The sequence below is a fragment of the Hyla sarda genome, chromosome 1, assembly GCF_029499605.1.
Source record: "Hyla sarda isolate aHylSar1 chromosome 1, aHylSar1.hap1, whole genome shotgun sequence".
NCBI classification, from domain to species: domain Eukaryota; kingdom Metazoa; phylum Chordata; class Amphibia; order Anura; family Hylidae; genus Hyla; species Hyla sarda.
In genome coordinates, this window is record NC_079189.1 from 592,997,298 (window position 1) to 593,019,783 (window position 22,486).

At 44.9% G+C, this 22,486-nt stretch overlaps 1 protein-coding gene across 4 annotated transcripts in view; it reads right to left on the minus strand.

Moving 5' to 3' along the window:
* NIPBL (NIPBL cohesin loading factor) overlaps positions 1-22,486 on the minus strand; it is a 188,321-nt gene that overhangs the window by 23,032 nt on the left and 142,803 nt on the right. For all 4 annotated transcript variants that reach the window (XM_056546390.1, XM_056546398.1, XM_056546382.1 and 1 more), the window contains exons 25-35: positions 15,275-15,364; positions 14,946-15,157; positions 14,709-14,811; positions 14,461-14,559; positions 14,228-14,374; positions 7,529-7,663; positions 7,084-7,182; positions 6,517-6,570; positions 6,321-6,429; positions 6,074-6,210; positions 5,842-5,982 (exon numbers count right to left, since the gene is read on the minus strand). In XM_056546390.1, the coding sequence (XP_056402365.1) occupies positions 5,842-5,982; positions 6,074-6,210; positions 6,321-6,429; positions 6,517-6,570; positions 7,084-7,182; positions 7,529-7,663; positions 14,228-14,374; positions 14,461-14,559; positions 14,709-14,811; positions 14,946-15,157; positions 15,275-15,364 (1,326 nt within the window). The remainder of the gene's footprint in view (positions 1-5,841; positions 5,983-6,073; positions 6,211-6,320; positions 6,430-6,516; positions 6,571-7,083; positions 7,183-7,528; positions 7,664-14,227; positions 14,375-14,460; positions 14,560-14,708; positions 14,812-14,945; positions 15,158-15,274; positions 15,365-22,486) is intronic.

Genomic DNA, 22,486 nt, shown 5'->3' on the forward strand with positions numbered 1-22,486 from the left:
ATATAGGAGGTGACTGATAGATCTGGACAGCCCGAACAAAGTCCAGACTATGTAGGGAATGCTCCTTAGCATTGGATGGAGCCAGACAAGAAGGAACAACAATCTCCTTGTTCATGTGAAAGGGGGAAACCACCTTGGGCAAGATGGATGGAGGTGGCCAAAAAACCACCTTGTCCTGATAAAGGACCAAAAGAGGGGAGCGACAGGAAAGAGCCGTTAGCTCAGAGACCCTCCTAATGGAAGTGATTGCGATGAGAAAGGTGACCTTTTCCCGAAAGGATGCGAAGAGAGGAGTCCCGAAGAGGTTCGAACGGAGCCTCCCTTAAAGCACCAAGCACCAGGTTGAGGTCCCAAGGAGTGGTGGGAGACCTGAAAGGCGGCTCCGCATGGGCCACACCCAGGTGCAGACATGAGAATTGGAAGCTAACTACCGTTGAAACAATAGGAAGAGCAGACACTTGACAAGTAAAAGAGCGGAGTCAAATGATGATCTAGACCGGATTGCAGAAAAGCAAGAGGCGCAGAAAGGAAAACACGACCGGGGGAAACAGACAGCCTCACACCACCGGAAATAAGCCTTTTGAAACCGTGGTAAATCCTAGCGGAGGAAGGCATCCGTGCCCGAAGCATGGAGCGAATCACCCCGGAAAAAAAAAACCCCAAGCTCTAAAAACTGCGGTTTCAACCACCACGCCGTCAAATACAGCAACAGTAAACTGGGATGGCAGAGAGGACCCTGGGAGAGCAGATCGGGGCGAAGTGGAAGACTCAGCGGAACGTCTGCGACCAGCCGAATTACGTTGGCGTACCACTGACACCTGGGCCAGTCTGGAGCCACCAGAATAGCAGGAATGCCCCCTTCCTTGAGTTTCCGCAGAACCCTGGGCAGGAGAGGCAGAAAGAGGTAAGGGAGACAGAAGGACGATCACAGGATGACCAGTGAATCCACCGCCAGAGGGTCTCAAGACTTCGCTTCAAAGCAGGGAACCAACCTGTTGTGGCGAGACGCGAAGAGATCCATGTCCGGGGTCCCCCACAGATCGCAAATCTGTGCAAACAACTCCGGATGGAGAGACCACTCCACCGGATCCGCAGAAAGGCGGCTGAGAATTCTCCACACCCGGAATGTGGATCGCGGAGAGAGCGGGAACTCTAGTCTCGGCCCAGATCAGAATCTTTGGGACCTCCTCCATCACCGAGCGACTGCGTGTGCCGCCCTGGAGAATGACATATGCCACAGCCGTGGCGTTGTTTGACTGAACACAGACCTGCCGACCATGCAGGAGGAGGCAAAGGAAGATGGCCCGGAGCTCCAGAAGATTGATGGGAAGGTGAGCCTCCAGAGGAGGCCAGCGACCCTGGACCGTCACATCCCCAAACACACACCCCAGCCCTGGAGACTCGCACCGGTCGTGACGACATGCCAGTGGAGGGGAAGAAAGGACCGCCCCTGGAGAAGGAGGGGAGAATGGAGCCACCACAGAAGAGATCACCGAACAGAGGGGGGCAGAAAAATTTGCCCATCTAGGGTCAACAGTGATTTGTCCCACCTAGCCAATATGGCCAGCTCGAGGGGGAGATAGCAAATCTGAGTGAAGGAGACTCCATGCATAAACTAATTGGAATCAGAGAGGGGCGCCTAAGGCAACGGACACCCTGTTGCACCCTGTTGTCCAATAGGAAACTAACATGGGCGGCAGACAGTCTGTACCGTGAGATGAAGGCTCTCTACGTTTTGGGACCAGGACAGGGATTGGATTGAAAGGCCATCCAGGTAGTGAAGAACCAAGATACCCCGGCCCTGAAGAATGGCAATCACCCCCGCCATGACCTTGGTAAAAACCCTGAGAGCCCTAGCTAGGCCAAAAGGAAGAGTCACAAATTGAAAGTGACCCTCAGGGACAGCGAAGCGGAGGAAACACTGATGAACGGGGAAAATAGGGATGTGTAGATAGGCATCCCGGATGTCCACAGAAACTCCCCCTGGTCCATGGAAGCTACCGCGGAGCAGAGGGACTCCATGCAAAAATGATGGAAACGCAAATGGCGGTTGAGTAACTTGAGGTCCAGAATGGGACGGACAGAGCCCTTCTTCTTGGGAACGACAAAGATTTGAGTAGAACCCTGAAAAACTCGGACGGGATCGGAAAAAACAATCCCTGGGGATAGAATGGAATTCTACCCGATAAACATCTGATATGACGTCCCTTACCCAAGAGTCCTGAACCTGAGCCAGCCAAATGTCCCGGAAAAAAGATAGACTACCACCAACCCGAGAAGAAGACACGGGTGGGGGCACCCCTTTAGGAGGAGAATGGCTTACAGGTACCAGACTTGGCTGTGAAACTGCTAGAATGGTTGTCTGACTTCCAGGAAGGATGTGCCTTGAATGAAGGGGCTCTCAGAGATTGGGAGTGCACCTGCTTGGGAGGGCGACCCGAAGCAATGGACCGAAAGGAAGCCACCTTCCGACGGGGGATCGGAGCAGAGAACTCTTACCCTCAGTAGTTTTGGAAATTATTTCATCTAGCCGCTTCCCAAATAGCCGGTTACCAGAGAAAGGTAACTGTTAGACATTTCTTCGAAGCAGCATCTGCATCCCACGCCTTCAGCCACATGGAGCGGCAAATGGCAACCAAATTAACTGAAGCAAAAGACAAGCAATGAGCAGACTCCAAGGCTGCTGAGCAGAGAAAGTCTTCTGCCTGAGAGTTGGCGAGCAATATCCGCCAAGTCCTCCTGGGGTGCTCCTGACAGGGTGCTCCTGACATAGTTGAGAAGCCCAAACCGAAACAGCCTTGGCCACCCAAGTGGATGCAAAGGTGGGTAGCAGGGACAAACCTACCGCTTCATAGGCACATTTTGCCAAATTCTCGATCTTTTTGTCCGCAGGATCCTTAAATAGGCACTGTCAGATATAAAAACTTTTGATATGTTGTAAAGCATGCGAAAACAATAGGTTTTGCAATTGCTTTCATTAGAAAATTTTCAGTATTTCATACTGAAAAAGCCAGTCAAGGAACTGCCCCCTCTGCCTCATGGAATGCATTCAGTGCTTCTGTTAACACTGCTTCGTCCTGGACTCTGGGACGTTTTGGAAGGGGGAGGGGCTGTACACACTGTAGACTCATGTGAAGAGAGGGGGAGGGACAGGAAGCCTGCTGCCGGCTCTCACACAGCAGACATCAATGAGAGAGGCAGAAACATGCATTGCAGATGAAAAAGTAAGTGTCCAAGCATGTGTGTGTGTATATATGTGTATGTGCGTATATAAGTTTGTCTCTCTAATGTGTTTGTGTAAGAATATATGAACCCAGTGTGTGTGTGTGTGTGTGTGTGTGTGTGTGTGTGTGTGTGTAATAAAGGGGGACTACAATCATATCCTCCAGCTGTTTCAAAACTAAAACTCCCAGCATGCCTGCACAGCCAAATGATGTGTGGGCATTCTGGGAACTGTAGTTTTGCAACAGCTGGAGGCACCCTGGTTGGGAAGCACTGGACTGAGGAGAGGGAGGGGGAGTGGTTATCACAGTGAGTACCCGCCCCCCTGCTTCTGGTAGATAAAATTAAGGTATTTCAGAAATAAAGCTAATTCTGAGAGAAATGTAGGTCACATACACATACAAAGTACATGTACATGATCAGGATGAGATACTGAGCAACATATAACAGTTTTGTTTTTTGAGTGATCTGACAGGTATGCTTTAAGTGATGCTTCATCCACCAGGGTCAGAGTAGTAGATTTGGACAGGCGAGACACTGCAGGATCAACTGCAGGTGGCACTGTCCACTTAGAAATCAAATCCGGAGGAAAGTGAAACTGAGGTTGAATCTTCTTTGTTCCCTGGAATCATTTGTCCGGATGCTTCCAAGCCGCGTCCAACAAGGAGTCAAATCCTGTATGAGAACTGAAAACCTTGGGAGAACGCCGAGAGCGGCGAAAAGAAACTTCCGGATCAGGATCTGAAGTTCTTTGGTCCTTCAGATGAAAAGTGTCCCTGATGGCTGACACCAATCCATCCACCATATCCACCACGGCAGAGTGGTCCTCATGATCCAAGTTGGATTCCGACCTGACATCCGCTACTTCCCCTGGAGAGTGGGAACGTGCGGTAGTAGCTTTGCACTGAGGTGTGAGACCTGGAACGAGGGGTCGGGGACCTGGGATGATTGCCTGGGGAACAGCCCCTGGAGAGGTGGGGAAGAGGAGCGAGACCTACGGGAAGAATGTCTAACCCGATTATGCGACTCTGGAGAAGAGCCACATGAAATCACTTTAGAACGCTTGCGAGCGTGCTGAAATAAGGGGTTCGGGTCTGGGGTCGGACATAGTTGTTAGCAAAAGTAGTAATCAAAATAAAATGAAGCAATCTCACCCAGGTCCTGTGTCCCGCAGCTGGAGCAGAGGAGAAGGCTGTAAGTGTCATAATCCGGGGAGAAGAGGCAAGGAGCAGCTGAGCATTACGGTCTGCAGCGCAGGAGAAGAAAGAGGAGCAGCAGCACTTCCCATGAAAAAAGCCTCCACCCAAGGATGAGCCCCATTGGCCGGGGAGAAGGAGGAGCAGAAAGAATGACACCCAAAGCATAAAAACAGTATAGTTTGGGGGGTGAAAGAAGGCGGAAGCTCCGTCAGCGCACCTGAATGCGTGGAGGAGCAATGTTCAGGAGCCGGCTGCGGCCTCAATTAACTAAACCTTCCCGCACACCTGCCGAGCGCAGGAGAAAACTAGAGTAAAAAAACGCCGGTAACGCGACCACAATCCAGCTGACAGGAGCTATTGGTGGGGGTTTGGATATACTCACCCTGTATACAGCCATACTCACCCAGTATACAGCCACTCTCACCTAAGGAGTCTTCAGCCAGCTAATGTCACCTGCATCACTTCAGGCTGAGACAGAGGGACGAGAAGGGAAGATAGGGGGACCTGGACCAAAGGTGCAACCCCAGGTGCTGGCCGTTGGTGGTAAGGGGTTAACGGTGCATACTTTATGCCCCATTCCCCTTAGCCTTAGGGAACATGCCCCTTATGGAACAAGTAGCACCATGCTTCTGAACCCCAACCTAAAAACAAGAAGAAGAAAAAAGGAGAAAAAGAACCTATAACAGGCCCTAACTATAAAATAAAAAGAGACGACCAGGTCTGGACAACACCAGACCTGTGTCTGCCTCCTACTGACACTAAGCTAAAACTGATTAGCTCAGGGTCAGTAAGCAGGGTATACCCTGCCAGGAGGAGCAGACTTTCTTTTATATGCCTAGTGTCAGACTCCTAGTAGCAGCAAGGTATACCCACAGTTTGTGTCCCCCAATGGAACAGACCAAGAAATAAGCTTTAAAAAGCTTATATTTTATGCAGTGTAAATCCAGCTTTATAGGCTCTTAAGTAAAACCCAACTAGTGTTTAATGTTCAGTACACTTAAAGTTTGTGTGCATTAACCCCTTTCTGCTGACACCAATAAATTAACAGTAATGGTGTGGTCCAGGAAAGCTTTTTCATTGGCAAGCAATGTTTAACGACACAACATTCTTATGTTCAGCCCGTTTTTGTATTGAAATGATCAGTTCCCTGTCAAACAAACCCATGAACATGGCGTTCATATTGAGGGGTTTGTTCTTGGACACTGTCCGTCTTTTGTTTTGGGCAGTTGCTAGGAAAACTTCATACAGTTGCTAGGAAAACTTAATACATTGTCAATCATATTCTAGGACATTATTACTAGAAAAGTTTGAAAGCATGCAGTTTATGGGGACAGCAGAGAACAAATAGGTCAAGAGTTCCAACATGGTGTGTACCCAAAGAAAAAAAAAAAGAAAAAATATGCCATTCACAGAAACTTACCGTCATGCCATATTTGATAATGAGTTTCATGAGATCTTCCTCTATAGTGGCGAGGAAAGTCTCACTCGGATGTTCCATTAGTGGCACAACCAGCTCCAAAATTTTTGCTACATTGCATATTACCATGAAATCATTCTGATTCTGTGAAAATAGACATAGACAAGTGTAAATAGATCACTTGTAGAAGAGATCCTAAATAGGTTTGTGTAATTATTACTTCCAGGATACTTACACTACATTTAGTGGTGAGGTACGGCTGCATGGTCATGGCATGTTTTACCATCAACTGAGGCCGAATTTTGCTAAACAAGAACAAAGTGGTGATACAAGAAACCAGCCTTCCAGAATTCACACCTCTACTATCCGAATCTTGAATATAAAAAAAAAAAAAAACAAAAAAAAAACAGGAAAATCTTTTACTAAATAAAGTTCTTTTTACTTTACAGTTCAGCAACAGAATCAACTCAATGTCCACATACCAGCCATTGATTCCTCATATTTGAGAATGTGTTCAACTAGGTTGTCCACCAATTGTGTACAGGCCTTTTTCACAGGTTTGTACGAGGCATCCTCTTCTGATTTTAGGAGCTTAGAGATTAAGATAAGAGGATGTAAATTATTCTCCTTATAAGCAAATAACATTCTCACTGAGATTTAACAAGCTTTTATCCTCACATTTAGAAGTAGTTGTTCAAACCAGTCGTACCCGGTGTCCCGGCAAGCAGCAACCTAAAGAGAAATCCATTACAGTCAATGTTAATGGACAGAACGTATTTGCTTCTAGTGATACTTCAGCTATGTTCACACATTGTGTAGAGGAAGAGTGGTGCAGTTGCCCATAGCAATCAGATTGCTTCTTTCATTTAAAAAGAAAAACGCCCATAAAAATGAAAGAAGCGATCTGATTAGTTGCCATGGGCCACTGCAGCAATCTTATTCTACAAAGGTTCTGATCAATCTCCTCCAAATAAATCTCCCCCAAATCAAATAACCTACATTTGTCTTTCAATTGGGCTAATACTCTAAAATGTATTAATTTATTTTTCTTATGCAATACAATCTGCCACTTATTCCCCTAGTAGGGGCAAACAGCAGACATTCCCATTCACACACGGGATGTAGAGTGACAGATTTAATGTGGATTTCATAGAATCCAACGTGAAAAACAAGTACAATTATGACGTACATCTGCACACACATATAGAATATGCATTTTTAAAACAATTTGTAGCAAGTTCTTACCACATCTGTTATGTTTAGGATTTTCCGGGTCATCGCCGCTTTATCATTTTGTGGGGTTGGTGAGAACCAGAGTTTCTGGAATGTCTCATTCACCAATTTCTAGTAAGAAAATATTTATCACCAATAAATAACCAGAATACAGTTTTCTAATATGCATAGTAAGAAAAAGCGCAAGAATTCTGTGGTGTTTAGACCTTATGTAGCTAGAAGTCACAATTTTGTTTATTAATCAGTTGGCAAAATAAGCAGAAGGAAATGACTATATTACAGTTTTAAAACTTGGCTTGACTATAAAAGACAATGGACCAGAACTATGTGATCACAAGATATAGCCTCTTACTTGTAAGCTGATGATTCCCATAAACCTTCCTTTTGTGAGTTTGGTGAGGTGTATATGTAACACCACATTTCTGCATATAGTCTGCTCCCATACATGTGCTCTTACCTTGATGCCTTCTTCGTCATTTACTCTGCGGATCATCTTAACACACATCTCAGTAATTTTTGGAAAAGTTGGCTGCTCCAAGCAGATATCTCGCAAAATCTTTATCACTCTCTTTCTTACACTGATACCAGTGTCCTACATGAAAATGACCAGATAGAAATCAGTCAAAATACAATGAAACCTCAACAGAAGACCACCTCCTTAGCCACACCAGGGCTGCAACAACATAAAAAAAATAAAAAAAATAAATAAACTTTAGCTCACCTTCCTACGTTCCCCCGTTGCTCTGGTATCGGCGTCCCGTTCCTCCAGCGCTGCAGGCTCCGTGCTTTTTGTGCTCGAAACGTCACAGTGCAGGCAGCGTATCGCCGGCCGCAGTGATATCCCGCTTGGGCCGGCTCCTTACATGACAGTGAGCTCAGCCTATCACCGGCCGAGGCGGGACATCGCTGCGGTCGGCGATACGCTGCCTGCACTGTGACGTTTTGAGCCCAAGAAGCCAGCAACACCGGAGGAACAGGACGCAGATATCTCCGAAATGGGGGAACATAGGAGAAAGAGAGTTAAAGTTTGTTTTTTATGTTTTTGCAGCTCGGGCACCGGGGGACTTTAAAGATTTCTGCCGCATATCTCTAAGTCTGCAGACAAGCCATCATCTTTGAGAAAATCACAGCAAGACAACCGCAGCTGACAAGCCTGCTTCATTATGGGAGGGCTGGAGATACTTATAGGGGATAAGTTTTACTGCACCACAGTACTCCTTTAATGACTTAATTTTTATGTTTTAATAGCTATAACTCTGTTTTCCACCTACATGGCCATAAAAGCACTTGTCTTATGCCGAATGTCTTATGTTCGAATTCTAAAAATATATCATTAATTAAACCGCACGGTCTAAGGTGTACACGCAAAAAAAAATTGAGTCCAAAATAGCGTATTTTTGGTCACTTTTTATACCATGAAAAAATGTATAAATAAAGCGATCAAAAAGTCTGATCAATACAAAAATGGCACCGCTAAAAACTTCAGATCACGGCACAAAAAATGAGCCCTCACACCACCCCATAGGTGAAAAAATAAAAAGTTATAGGGGTCAGAAGATGACAATTTTAAACTTATAAATTTTCCTGCATGTAGTTATGATTTTTTTTTCCAGAAGTGCGACAAAAACAAACCTATATAAGTAGGAGATCATTTTAACCATATGGACCTACAGAATAATGATAAGGTGTCATTTTTACTGAAAAATTTACTGCATACAAACGGAAGCCCCCAAAAGTTACAAATTGGTGTTTTTTCCTTCAATTTTGTCGCACGATGATTTCTTTTTCCGTTTCGCCGTCGATTTTTGGGTAAAATGACTGATGTCATCACAAAGTAGAATTGGTGGCGCAAAAAAATAAGCCATCATATGGATTTTTAGGAGCAAAATTTTAATTATGATTTTTTTAAAAGGAGGAAAAAACGAAAGTGCAAAAACGGAAAAACCCTGAGTCCTTAAGGGGTTAAATTTATTTTACACTTTTTAATACATTTTTAACTTTTTGTAAGAAAAAGAAAAAGCTTGAAATTTCCCCAATAACTATTTTTCTGTATACGGGGCTGTATGAGAGCTTATTTTTTGCAATATGATCTGTAGTTTTTCTTGGTTCTATTTTTGTCTAGATAGGACTTTCTAATCGCTTAGATTGGCAATCACCTTCACTCTTTGTAGTCCCTGCATTCATGCTGCGGGGTGGGTATTCGTTGAGTTCCCACAAACCCTATTTCTTGGTCACTCTTAATTGGGGGGCACCTTACTGATGGGGTATATGCTCTTGCCACTAGGGAGGCGCTGACTCCACTATTGGATCGTAGTTTCCGCAAGGTGTCTGCCTGGCGTAAATTGCCCTCATCTATGGCTAGTAGATCGAATTTAGTTAAAATGGTTCTTATGCCCCAGTTTCTATATATTTTACATAATACTTCATAGGAATACAAACCGGAGTATTTCATTCAAATTCAATCTTTGTATAGGGAGCTCAACTGGAATGGGAAGGTGGCCAGGGTGCGTCTGGAGACATTGCAGCGTGGCAAGGAGGCAGGGGGTTTGTCCATTCCTAGTCCTTGGATTTATTTTATAGCCTCCCAGATTCAGCAGCTTAAGGTCTGGGCACAGTATGCTACTATGGGACGTACAGGGGATTTGGTTTCTAGACGTATTGGGAAGGTTACCCTTATCTATCTACTAGAGATGGCAGCACAAACTCGTCCTCCTGACTTTCCCCCAACCTTTCTTCTTATCCGTAAAGTGTGGTCGAAATTTCGATCGCTCCTGAATTATCCTCTATTTGTCACATATTCACAGTTATGGTACAACCCTGACCTTTCTGAGCTTAGTTCCTTACCTGATTCCCAGGGATGGGTTGCTCGCTCATGGGATATTATATCTTTCACAATTATATGAAGGGCCGTACACTGAAGTCATTTGCCCAACTGCAGGAGGAGTTTGGCTTACCGCAGTAGTATTTTTACAGTTACCTACAACTTAGACATGCTCTAGACACGCAGGCTCGGGGGCTTGTGATTTGACGGTTGGTACCTCTGCTCAGGTGAATGGCCTATTTTCCAGTACGTCAACTAAGGGTGTGATATCGATACTTTACCAGGCCTTACTATCCTCATATCATGTGGCTTACCCTTTAAATATAAAGGACAGGTGGGAGGCGGATGTGGGACCTTTGTCGGGAGAGCAGTGGGAACAGATTTTATCACTGACCCCACGTTTAGCAGTTTCGGAAGCTCATAGGGTGTCCCAAATATTTTTGCTACATAGGGTATACCGTACCCCTGATTTTTGCATAAAATCGGTGTTCACCCGGATTCCTGCTGTCCCCGCTGCTCTCTGCCAGATGCTCATTTGTTACATGTTATGTGGGAATGTACCTGTCTTGTTCAATTTTGGAATGATGTGGGGCAACTGACCAAGAGAGTGTACAATTTTCCGCTGTCCTTGACGGCTCTAACATGTATATTGAGCTACTTAGCTGGGTTGGATGAGGATGGTGGATTGTATATTGGTATTAGTCGGATTTTATACCAATCCCGTAAGTTAATTGCTCAGCACTGGTTGCGTCCTGTTCCTCCTACCATCGCTGAACTCATTACTAAGCTTAATCATATTATCAGGCTGGAAAAGGGTGTGTATCATAAGAGGAAGGCTATTTCTAAATTCGAATCAATATGGGGACAGTGGATTGATACCCCGGGTCTGCCTTCCACGTATCTTAGAAGAACTCACATGGATATATTGCTGGGAAGTGTTGGGGGAGGGTCTCACTGATGTATGAACATCTTTGTTTTATCCTATTCCTCTTCTGTGCTTGTATGTGTGCTGACCTTTACTTCTCTACTTTGTGTTCAACTGTTTTTGAGTATTTGTTGGGGGTGGACCTAGTCAGTTTGGTATACTGATGTCTCCTGTACGCTTCAATTGTCTATTTGCTCCCTGAATGGTCAGTTGCCGATGCCTCAGTTTGGCGTTTGGGACCCATTGCGTATTTGTATGTTAAAATGTTTATATATTGAACTGCACTGTTCGTACCGTAAGTTGTTTATTGCTTTTTATGAAGAGAAGACACACGGGTGGGAAGTGGGTGGGTTCTTTGTGGGTGGGGGTGGGAGGTGGGGGATTTGTGTATGTATTGTTTTTTTCTTTTTTTTGTGTGTTATTGGAAAAAGTTCAATAAAAATTTACCTGATTTAAAAAAAAAAAAAAAAGGTAGGCGCTGACACTGGGAAACAAAATCGGCTCCTCACTGGCAGGATATACCTGCGCACCTGCAGTGAGGTAATCAGTTTTAGCTAGGAGGCAAGACTGGGAGCTCCCCAGACCTGGCCTTTTTTTAATTACTATTTTCTAGTAAGAGCTGTTTAGTTAGATTCTTTACTCCCTTTTGTTTCCTTTTTTTCCAGGTGGGAGTTCAGATGCATGGCGCTACCTGTTCCCCCATATGCGGCTAAGGGGCACGGGTCATAAAAGTATGCACAGTTAACCCCTTCCCGCCAACAGCCAGTGCCTGGGGTTGCGCCTAGGGTCCGGGTCTCCCATTCTCCCTGCTCGTCCTGTCTGTCGCAGCATAACATGATGCAGGTGACTAAAAAAGCTGGCTGAAGACATCCTGGGTGAGTATGTGGCGCCTGAGGTGAGTATACATAAACGCGGCCCCCCCACCTCCCCCCCTGTCGAACGAGCAGCCATCTACAGTGGTATTATGTTCCTATTTATGGGGCTGTTTTTTGGGGGGTACGGGCAGTGAGGGGTTAACCCTCGCTATTTTATTCATGCAGCTTCAGCTGCATCTACGGTGCTCTGCAAGTATCTGTGGTGGGGGATTGCCAGGGAGCTTTGCTAACTGCGGGAGCTCCTTACTTTCACTCTCAGTCGAGTCCGCAGACACGCCCCACTGGCCGGAGCCTTCACTTTCTCACCTATGCGCCGGGTCTGCTATGCGGACCTGGCAAGGGTGCGCTCCAGGGTGATCTGCCGGCGGGAGTTAGTGGGGCATATGGCGGCACGTAGATCCGCCCTTCTTCCCCTAATTACAAGCGTGAGCCGGGAGGTCTGGCAGCTCCTTCACTCCGGCTTGTGCGCTGCTGTGTGGAGGGTTCAGTGAGGTATGCACCCTCACACAGCAGCGTTTATCTCCGCCCCCCTACCTCGGAGCTATGCGGCGGCTTAGCAGGCACTCCTAAGCATGCTGCTCCAGCCGCCGCCGCACCTGGGACTGCCCGGCTATGATTTTATCTACTGCCCCATGGTGTGGGCATCCTGGCCTTTTCCCTTGGGGGCCTCACAGACAGTCCCAGCGTAAGGTGCCCTGCTTCCTCGCTAATTCCCTGTTGAGGAAGGAAGAGAGAGTAGTAAGAAAAAAAAAAAGTCGCTCATCCTTTTGGTGTAGTTTGGCGCCCTCTTGTGGCCAATTCTTGTATTGCTCTCTACCTTCTATTGCAGCCTTGGCCGGCCATATCTATTCCTAACTGTAGGGTCATTCCTATGGTCTGTATTAGGGGCTGGGCTGCTGCGGAGATACCGCTTTGTTTCAGATACCCAAGTGGGTGTTCTGGAGGGGGGGGGGGGGGGGGGCGCCAGCTGCTGTCTAAACGGGGGGGCCCAGCTGCTAATGTCTGCATGGGGATACTACCTACTATTAAAGACAATCTTACAGCAGAGTCACGTGCACTAACTTGAATTTATAGGTAGATGGTTGAGGACTTCTGTTCTGACATGGGGTCTGCTGTGGCAACAGTCAGTTCAGCCCCTCCCCTATGCCTCCAGGTGTTTTTTACTGGGGTTTCTGTCCGGGGTGGCTCAGGCACCTACTCGTCACTGTCTGGAATGGCTCTCAACACGGGCGGGCCTTTCACGACTTTCCGCACCAGATTCTCCGTGGCGGAATTTACGCTGCGGAGAATCCGCCACAAACCCCATTGAATTCTCAACCTTTGTAGACCCCCAGGATTCTCAACCTCTGTAGACCCCCTGTTTTGGGGCCACTCCTTTATATTCTTTCTAGGGGCAGTTCCTGCTTGGCCATTCTGAAAACAGGGAACAGAAGCAGTGGTGCTTAGGACTGTGGTCAATGTTATTTTCACTGGGGCGTTATTACTGCCCTACTTCGCCGGCAGCTGCGTATGGCCGGCATTTACTTTGCTTTGGCCGCCTCCACATGAGGTGTCAGGAGCACTGGGGGGTTTATATTCTCTGTCAGCCGCGCTGCATGCGCACGGCCAGAAGCTTTTTCCCTTCTCCAGATGCACTCCAGGTAAAGCGTCTGCAGCGCAGGAGGTATTAATTGAGGCCACGGCTGCGGCCTAATGGCGGCAATTAGCTCCGTCCACTCCAGTTGATCTTTCCCCTTTCTCTCCTGTCCTATGGGTTTTCAGCGCAGGGGTCATTTCTGTCCAATGAGGGCTAGGCTATTGCTGGCACTGCCCCTCTGCTCTTTAGGTTTAGCCCCCCTCTCTCCCCTCTTTCTCTCTCTCTCGTGTCAGCTCTTCACACACAGCCTGCTTCTTATCTCCATCTGAGGGACACAGACACCGCGTGAGACTGCTGCATTTTCTTTTCGCTGTCTTCCTTTTTGTTACACCTATGTCCGAACCCAGGCCTGACCGAACCCGGTGGACAAGAGTATTGAAAATCTGGTCAAATTCACTAAACTCTCCTCTCACTTCTCTTTTAATAAATATATAAAATATGATGTTTTAGCACTCATTGTGAATGTGATTTGTAACTAAATGTTCCAGGATCAGTGCGAACAGTGACCCAGAACAGTTAACTCTATGTGTATTAAAACATGAGATGTGCTGCTTATTTGTATGCATGACAAAGAGCCCAGTTCGGGCTGGAAACGCTTATGTGCATTTTAGAGTTGCATGTTATTATTAAAGCAAATTTATCCACATATTGGAACATCAGCCTTCATTTTTTGAGAAGCACTGATCAAGAAGCCCCAAATTTTTCCTTTTTTACTGCATATATGCCATGATCAGCATAAAACACAACTAATAGGGTTAAATGTTGGACATTAGTGTGATCGCATTAGCAGCAGTCACAGGCTTTGAAGCAAGGAGATAGCAGATAATACCTGGTATAAGGCTACACATATCTACATTGTGATTATTGATGAACATTTCGTACTTGTGACTAACACTTACCAGTATCCTCTCAACAAGCATTTCATAATACTGCTCAGCAAGCTGAGGTCTACAAAGAACAAAACGTCCAAGCAACTCCACAGCCGCTTCTCGCACACTGGTCGAGTTGTCCATCAGTCTCCCATGAACTCCTCGCTGCATATCCAACTGTATGAGGAAGAAGGCACAAGTTTAAAAAAAAAATTAAGTAATACAAATGACATATCCCCCACAATATTAACCCAAAATCTTACCCTGGCAAGAATGCTAGGATCTACAGCTACAACTTCTGACAAACACTTCATGGCTTTCGTTCGGACAGCAATTGCATTCTCCCCTAGTACCCGCAGAATCTGCAACAAATTTAAAAAAAAAAAAAATGCCATCAACTACTGGTAATACAAAAGGCTCTAAAATCATATCTGGAATATAGTCATTAAAGGTTCAGAGTGTGGTAGAAAGTTTCAGCCATAGTTTTGCCAACATCATTCCATTATTTTACCTGGGTCAAATAAATATCAAAACTCTGGGCAAACGGCCTCATAGAGGCCAAGTATCGCACGATCAAACAAGCATCATCATAGTCAACTGTGTCAGAACTTGACCTAGGGTTTAAAATACAAAATTAAAAAAAGTTGCAAACTGCCATCAAATTAAACAGAGAGAGTAAAGAGTAGAGAGAGAGAGAGAGAGAGAGAGAGATCAAATTAAACAGAGTAAAGTTACTTTTGCATCTTACTTCAAAGTGCTAAACTGTGATGGTGCTGTTTTAATGATGCTGCGGAGGAATTTTTTGCGCTTTTCTGCTCGCTGCATGATTTCTCCTGTGGACTCAACCTCTTTTGCATGGTGTGCTCCTTCAGAGTCCTCATCCTTTTGGGATTTCATGGCTTTCTCCGTCTCCATTGTAGTGTCACGGAACCACTGAGCTATATAAAACTTCCTAGAAAACTGAAGAGGAGCAGATAACGAGATGTTTTATGGTAGGAAAACATCTAGTTGTAATGTCACACCATCTTGAGAAAGATTCTGACTATGAAATTAGAAAAAAAATTTAAAAAAACTTACCACTAGAGATGGATCTGTCTCTGTGTTTTCCTCGAGGTAATCTAACAGGGCCTTCTGGAGCTTCTGAATCTCATCTTCACCTTCAGGGGCCTGTAACCACAGAAGGTAAACTAGTTCAAAGGCTGTAGTCATTATGAGAAACTGACAAGTTTGTTGTTCACAGTTTTGAGATGGCAATGAATGAAAAAAGGAGATTTTTTTTTTTTGTACTCACCGTAAAATCTCTTTCTTGTAGCCTTCACTGGGGAACAGAGACCATGGGTATTATGCTGCTGCCACTAGGAGGCTGACACTAGGCAAAAAAGAAGTCTGCTCCTCCCAGCAGGATATAGGATATAGCCTTAACAGCAGGAGTCAAGCTGAGGAGAGAGCGCGAGAACTCAGAGGGAGGAAACCAAGAAGTGAACTCACAACCCCTGGTTTACAAGACCAGTGCTCTAACCACTGAGCTATGGAGCCTCTTAGAAGCCGCTAGAAAAGGGTGAAGAGAACGCAAGGGCGGGCCGGCTAGGAAGAAGGTCAGAGCATGGAGCAGACTGCTGACCACCCGACCGAGAGGCTCAATAGTCAGACCCAAAGGCGCCACGCATGAACCGGGCGAAAGAAAACTCAGTATGCCGGAAGGCGGGGAAAAGTGCATGACGAGCAGGACTATGCCTGGCTAGGAAACGCGTACTGGCCAGACGGAGGTAACCAGGATGACTGGAAGGCCCTCGACCACAAGGTGAGCTCCGCACAGCCCCAGAGTGAGGCGAAGGGACACAAACCGGGCAATGAGGAGGCCAGAGCTGCCGAGGAGGCCAGAGCTGACCATCAGAACCAGAGGTTCCCAGACCCGGAAATAAATATATCAGCAGTCTTTTTTTCCTTCTCACACGCTGAGAAATTTCGCTAGACCCGGAAATAAGTCTCACACCAGCAGATTTCAGCAACCCAAGTGGAGCGAAATGCCTCAGGTGACATGCTCCCAGGCTGAGACAGGAGGTGGAGAGGTCGCCCTGTAGGAAGTGGAGAGAACCGGGACAGGAACGCCGCCAAGGCCAGAGGCAACAACCCCTCCAAGGTGAAGTAGCAGGAAAACCATTCGTGAAAGAACGAGACACGTAACAGTCACCCGGAAGGTAGCCTAAAGCAAGAAGAATCCAGAGGGAGAGGGTCCCGAACGAGTCTGGAACCACAAGGGAAGGGTCATATACTGTAAGGGAGAACAGCGGGCAGAGTAACAGGCCCTGCCACCACCGTAATGCTGCCGAACAGGCACTGGATCCCAACAGTCAGAACTGACCGGATGACTCCGGGAGGAAACATCCCAGAAGAAACAAGTAACAGATGGAGACAGAGGGGACCAAGCTGAGGTGTTAGTCTAACCGAAGCAAAAAGTTGCAGGAACAGAAAGGGGGGGGGGGGGGGTTGGGGAATTGTTGCAAGCAGGACTGTAGAGTCAGAGTAGAGGAGTCGGATTACATTTTGGGTACCTGGAGTCTGCAAACAATGCACCGACTCCTACTAAATTTAGATTGGGGAAAAAAAAAAATATTAAAAAAAAAAAAAAAAAAAATTTAACTCCTTAAGGACGTAGGGCGTACCTGTACGCCCTACGCCCTACGCCCGGTGTTTAAAACCAGATGCGGCGCTCAACTTTGATCGCCGCGTCCGAAGGGTTAACAGCGAACGGCACAACAATCTATGCCGCGCGCTGTTAGCCCAGGGTCCCGGCGTGACCCCGCATCAAACCGGGTCGGTCACGGCTGCTAATCATAGCCGGGACCCTGGGCTAACAGCACGCGGCATCGATCGTTGTGCTGTGCGCTGTTAACCCTTCAGACACTAAAGTAAACGCTTCCCGGCAGCTCAGTCGGGCTGATCGGGATTTCATGATAAAATCGCGATGTTCCGATCAGCTGGGACACAGGCGGAGGTCTCCTTACCTGTCTCCGCGGCGTCTGATCGTCGATTGATTGCTCCAAGCCTGAGCTACAGGCTTGAGCAATCAAGCCCCTATCTGACTGATCCGTGCAAAGCTATGGCTTTGCAGGGATCAGCATAGGAGATCAGTGTGTGCCGTGCTATAGCTTCCTATGGGAGCTATAGCACTGCAAAAAAAAAAAAAGTTAACAAAGGTCATTTAACCCCTTCCCTAATAAAAGTTTGAATCACCCCCCTTTTCCCATAAAAAAAAACTGTAAATAAAAATAAACATATGTGGTATCGCCGCGTGCGAAAATGTCCGAACTATATATATATAAAAAAAAAAAAATAGTTAAATAAATCGCACAGTCAATGGCGTGCGCGAAAAAAAAATTCCAAAGTCCAAAATAGTGTGTTTTTGGTCAGTTTTTATACAATAAAAAAAATAAAAAGCGACCAAAAAGTCCAATCAATACAAAAATGGTACCGATAAAAACTTCAGAACACAGCACAAAAAATGAGTCCTCATACCGGCCCGTATGCGGAAAAATAAAGTTATAGGGGTTAGAAGATGAGAATTTTTAACATATAAATTTTCCTGCATGTACCGTATATACTCTAGTATAAGCCGACCTGAATATAAGCCGAGGCCCCTAATTTCCCCCCAAAATCCCAGGAAAAGTTATTGACTCGAATATAAGCCTAGGGTGGGAAATACATCATCAACACCCCCGCCTGTCATCACCCCCGCCTGTCATCATCCCACACTCCCCCTTCATCATCCCCTTGTCATCATCCCCGTCATCATCCCACACCCCCCCCTTCATCATCCCTTGTCATCATCACCACATGTAGTCATCATCACCACATGTAATCATCATCACCGCTTGTCAATGTCTGATACAGTGGTCTTCAACCTGCGGACCTCCAGAGGTTTCAAAACTACAACTCCCAGCAACCCCACACAGCCCCGGGGGGCGGTGAAGATGGCAGCCCGGAACCACTATCCCACTGGACGACCTCCCCACTGGACAGTCCTGCAGCACCAGACCAGCGCCGAGCGGAGGTGAGTACAGAACTACAGGGGGTGAGAGGGGGCTGGATGATGTCGAAGGCCGCAGTGGTCTTCAACCTAGTTTTGAAACCTCTGGAGGTCCGCAGGTTGAAGACCACTGAGGGCGGAGAGTTCAATCGAGTATAAGCCGAGGGGGGTGTTTTCAGCACGAAAAATCGTGCTGAAAAACTCGGCTTATACTCGAGTATATACGGTAGTTATTTTTTTCTGAAGTACGACAATATCCAACCTATATAAGTAGGGTATCATTTTAACCGTATGGACCTACAGAATAAAGATAATGTGTTATTTTTACCAAAAAATGCACTGCGTAGAAACGGAAGCCTCCAAAATTTACAAAATGACATTTTTCTTCAATTTTGTCGCACAATGATTTTTTTTTTCCATTTCGCTGTGGATTTTTGGGTAAAATGACTAATGTCACTGCAAAGTAGAATTGGTTGCGCAAAAAATAAGCCATCATATGGAATTTTATGTGCAAAATTGAAAGAGTTATGATTTTTAGAAGGGGATGAGGAAAAAATTTAAATGCAAAACGGAAAAACCCTGCGTCCTTAAGGGGTTAAATGTCCCAATTCACAAAAAGTTATAATTAATGACTTCTCTACTGTAAGAATAAAGACCAATGCATGCACAGTGCCTCTCGTAACCACAAAACGAACACGTTAAGTGACCGTGAAGAAGCATGCTTTTCATGTGCTTCACTATATGGCACGCAACGCACAATTAGGAGCGGCAATACTTATACTTTCCATAGTGTTGTGTTCTGCTGTTACAGGGAACCCATGGGTAACCTAGCCTCTCACTGATAAGGGATTAAGTAAATATGTTTTTTGCAGGACTAGAGACACTTGTATAAGTGAAGGGAATGGAGGGTCAATAGTTCAAAACTGAAGCTGTAAACCATTGGAAAAACTGCTGCCATTCAGCTAAAGCTATAAAAACTTGTAAACTCCAATTGTTAGCTTAAAGGGGTACTCCGGTGGAAAACTTTTTTTTTTTTTTTTTTTTTTTAATCAACTGGTGCCAGAAAGTTAAACAGATTTGTAAATTACTTCTATTAAAAATCTTAATCCTTCCAGTGCTTATCTGCTGAATACTACAGAGGAAATACCTTTCTTTTTGCAACACAGAGCTCTTTGCTGACACCACGAGCACAATGCTCTCTGCTGAAATCTCTGTCCATTTTAGAAACTGTCCAGAGCAGCATATGTTTGCTATGGGGATTTAAAATCTGGGGGATTTTTTGGTACATAGCTTGTACACTCCCCCAAGAGGTCCAGGAACTTGGCTGGACCGCAAAATATCCGGATCATTTAAATGCAGATCTTGTAAGGCATGTAAATACATGCGTGTTTCCAAAGAATTCCTTAGCCCCAGCACTAATAAGACCTATAAGTGCTATGATTATGCAAACTGCAAAACAAGTAAGGTTATCTACTTGGCCACTTGTCCGTGCCCCTTAAGCTATGTAGGCAAGACCATGAGGGAGGTAAGACGTAGGGTACTCGAACACATAAGTGACATCAGACATAAGAGGGAGAAACCGGTGTCGCTTCATATGCTCAGGCACCATGTGGACACCCCCTTTAATTTAGCCTTCCAGGTTATTGAAGTCCTCAAACCCGACATTAGGGGCGGCGACCTGGACAAAAGACTACTACAAGCCGAAACGATCTGAATATACCGGCTAAAGACTACCACCCCCTATGGTCTTAATGACCAACTATCTTTCTGTCCTTTCATTTGACAAAGTTCGAGCTATCTCTTATGGAGTATAAACTACAATATTTCCCACCTCTAGTGTCATACACCTTCCGATTTGTTTGAGTGCCTATACCCACCTGCCATTTATTTATTTATTTATAATTATAAATTTATCAATATTTTCAAATTGTTTGCATCATTCTATCTTATGTTATCATTCTAAGATGTTACTTATTATACTCTATCAATATTTCCACATTGGCTCAGTTTACGTACATTTATAATTTTATATGTACATTATCCTTTGGCTATGAGTTAAGATTACATCTTTTAATACGTCCCATATATTGATATACCTGGTGTCTGGTTAGGGCGCATGCGCGGGGTGACATGCACTACATCCAAGCCTCGCTTTGGATTTTGCCTAACCACACACGCGCCGTCTGAAGCGCATTGCGTTCCACTAACCCTGGACATGCGCAGTGACACACTTATCGTCACTTCCGTTTCCGGTCCCGCGGCTTTTTAATCAGACTTGCGGCGTTCAGTGTTGACGCCGCATACTGAGTCCATACAAGGGACACCAGGGACTGGGTAAGTGTACTTTGGTTGCCCCGTTTTACATACTCTATGTGACCTTTACCTATGGTAACTATATTCCCCTTACATTATCTTTTTGTAGGAGTTATCGTCTCCTCTGAAGCCTCCACATTAGGGAGGTGACACCAGGCTTCTTCATTATCGAATTCTCTATGTATCTTGGGCCGCCTGACGCTCTATGCATCCTGCATTAGGGTAGGCAGTATATATACATTATATTATATATTATCGTACTATAGGGGCATTATTGGTACTGTAGGGGTCGTAATAATACCTTTTGGTCACATGGCGCTTTACCTATTTTTAGTGCTTTCTGGAAGTGTTTCTAATCTATTTACAATCCACCTGGATTCGTTCTGGCGCATTGTATCATCTGGTCAGGGGGTAAGCTTTACCATGTATTTGCCCATACTGTTTATGCTCATGTCCACATAGTTCAGACAATGACATATTTTTATGTCTTTGTCTTTACAGTATTTTTGGCCTAATATTTTGTATCATTGCATTTGGTGTGCTACACCAGTTATCAGCTCTTAGTCCATCATCCATCACACATGGGTAAGACTGGTTCATTATCCTTTCTTATGGTTTTTAGGGTTATTATGGACTTTTGTTATTCTTACCTAAGTCATTTTTGGTTTATTTATTTATTAGGTCCTAGTATTATCAGTAACCCAGGGTTTGGCAAACAGTGATTTCTTGGGTGACATATCTGTGATACGACGTTGGGCTATTTTATGTATACCTAATTACATTTGGAGGTACACATTATTATATACATTTATCTGTATTTGTTATTTTTGTTAAATTATGGGACATTGACAGGTTTTCTTGATTTTATCTTCACAGTACTTACTTTGGGCAAGGAACGTATTCTTCATCTACTCATAGTACAATTAAGGATTCATATTTCTACCATTTTGGCCTGAGTGGAATGATTTATATATTTTCATTTATCTACTCATCATATACTCAGTATCATTGTGCGGTTATTATGCTTTTGTATCACGTGTGCTTCACTTGTTTCTTTATTACTTTTTGTATATAGTGTTTTATTGATTACTATCTATTGTGATATGTTGACTGCTCCCCTGAGCCCTGATGAACCCCTAACTACAAGTAAGGGTGAAACGCGTAGGTCATTAGGAGTAAGAGTATATACATATTAAGTCATTGCATTGTTTATTCTTAATGTATATGTGACTTCTACTATCCCTATTCCCTGTCCACACTTATTGTAGTGAGGGCAAGGGGTTAGACTAGGTAGGGTTGGTCAGGTCAGGTTTTTCACCTGTACCCTAAACCCCCTCCCTTGGTTTTGTGTTCATTATTTAGTGCTATATCTGATCTGATACCTTTCTGAGCACTGTATTGTGAGGCATTGTTTTTCTTATCTTTAATAATAAAAATTATATATTTTAGCTTAATGTGTTTATCTGTGGCCTCATTGGTAGATTTCAGTTGAGTTATTTTGTAAAATTGTCTCGAAGGGCATGTATATCATTGGCTGAAGGACCATATATCTCCTTTTTTTGGGGATTTAAAATGGACAGAGATCAGCAGAGAGCACTGTGCTCGTGATTCAGAAGAGAGGTCTGTGTTGCAAAAAGAAAGCACTGGAAGGATTAAGATTTTTAATAGAAGTAATTTACAAATCTGTTTAACTTTCTGGCACCAGTTGATTTAAAAAAAAAAAAAAAAAAAGTTTTCCACCAGGGTACCCCTTTAAACATGACTATGGGATTCTACTAGGGAAATCATGTTTTATAATAAATGCTCCCTCCTGGATCCTCCCACTGCCCTATCTTCAGCAGCAGATCAGCACACAAAAAGGAGAAGGCAGCAGCTTCTGCCCAACTACCTCTCTCTGCTAGAAGAGCTTCAGAAGAACTTTGTGGAACAGCTTCTTGGATTCAACTGTA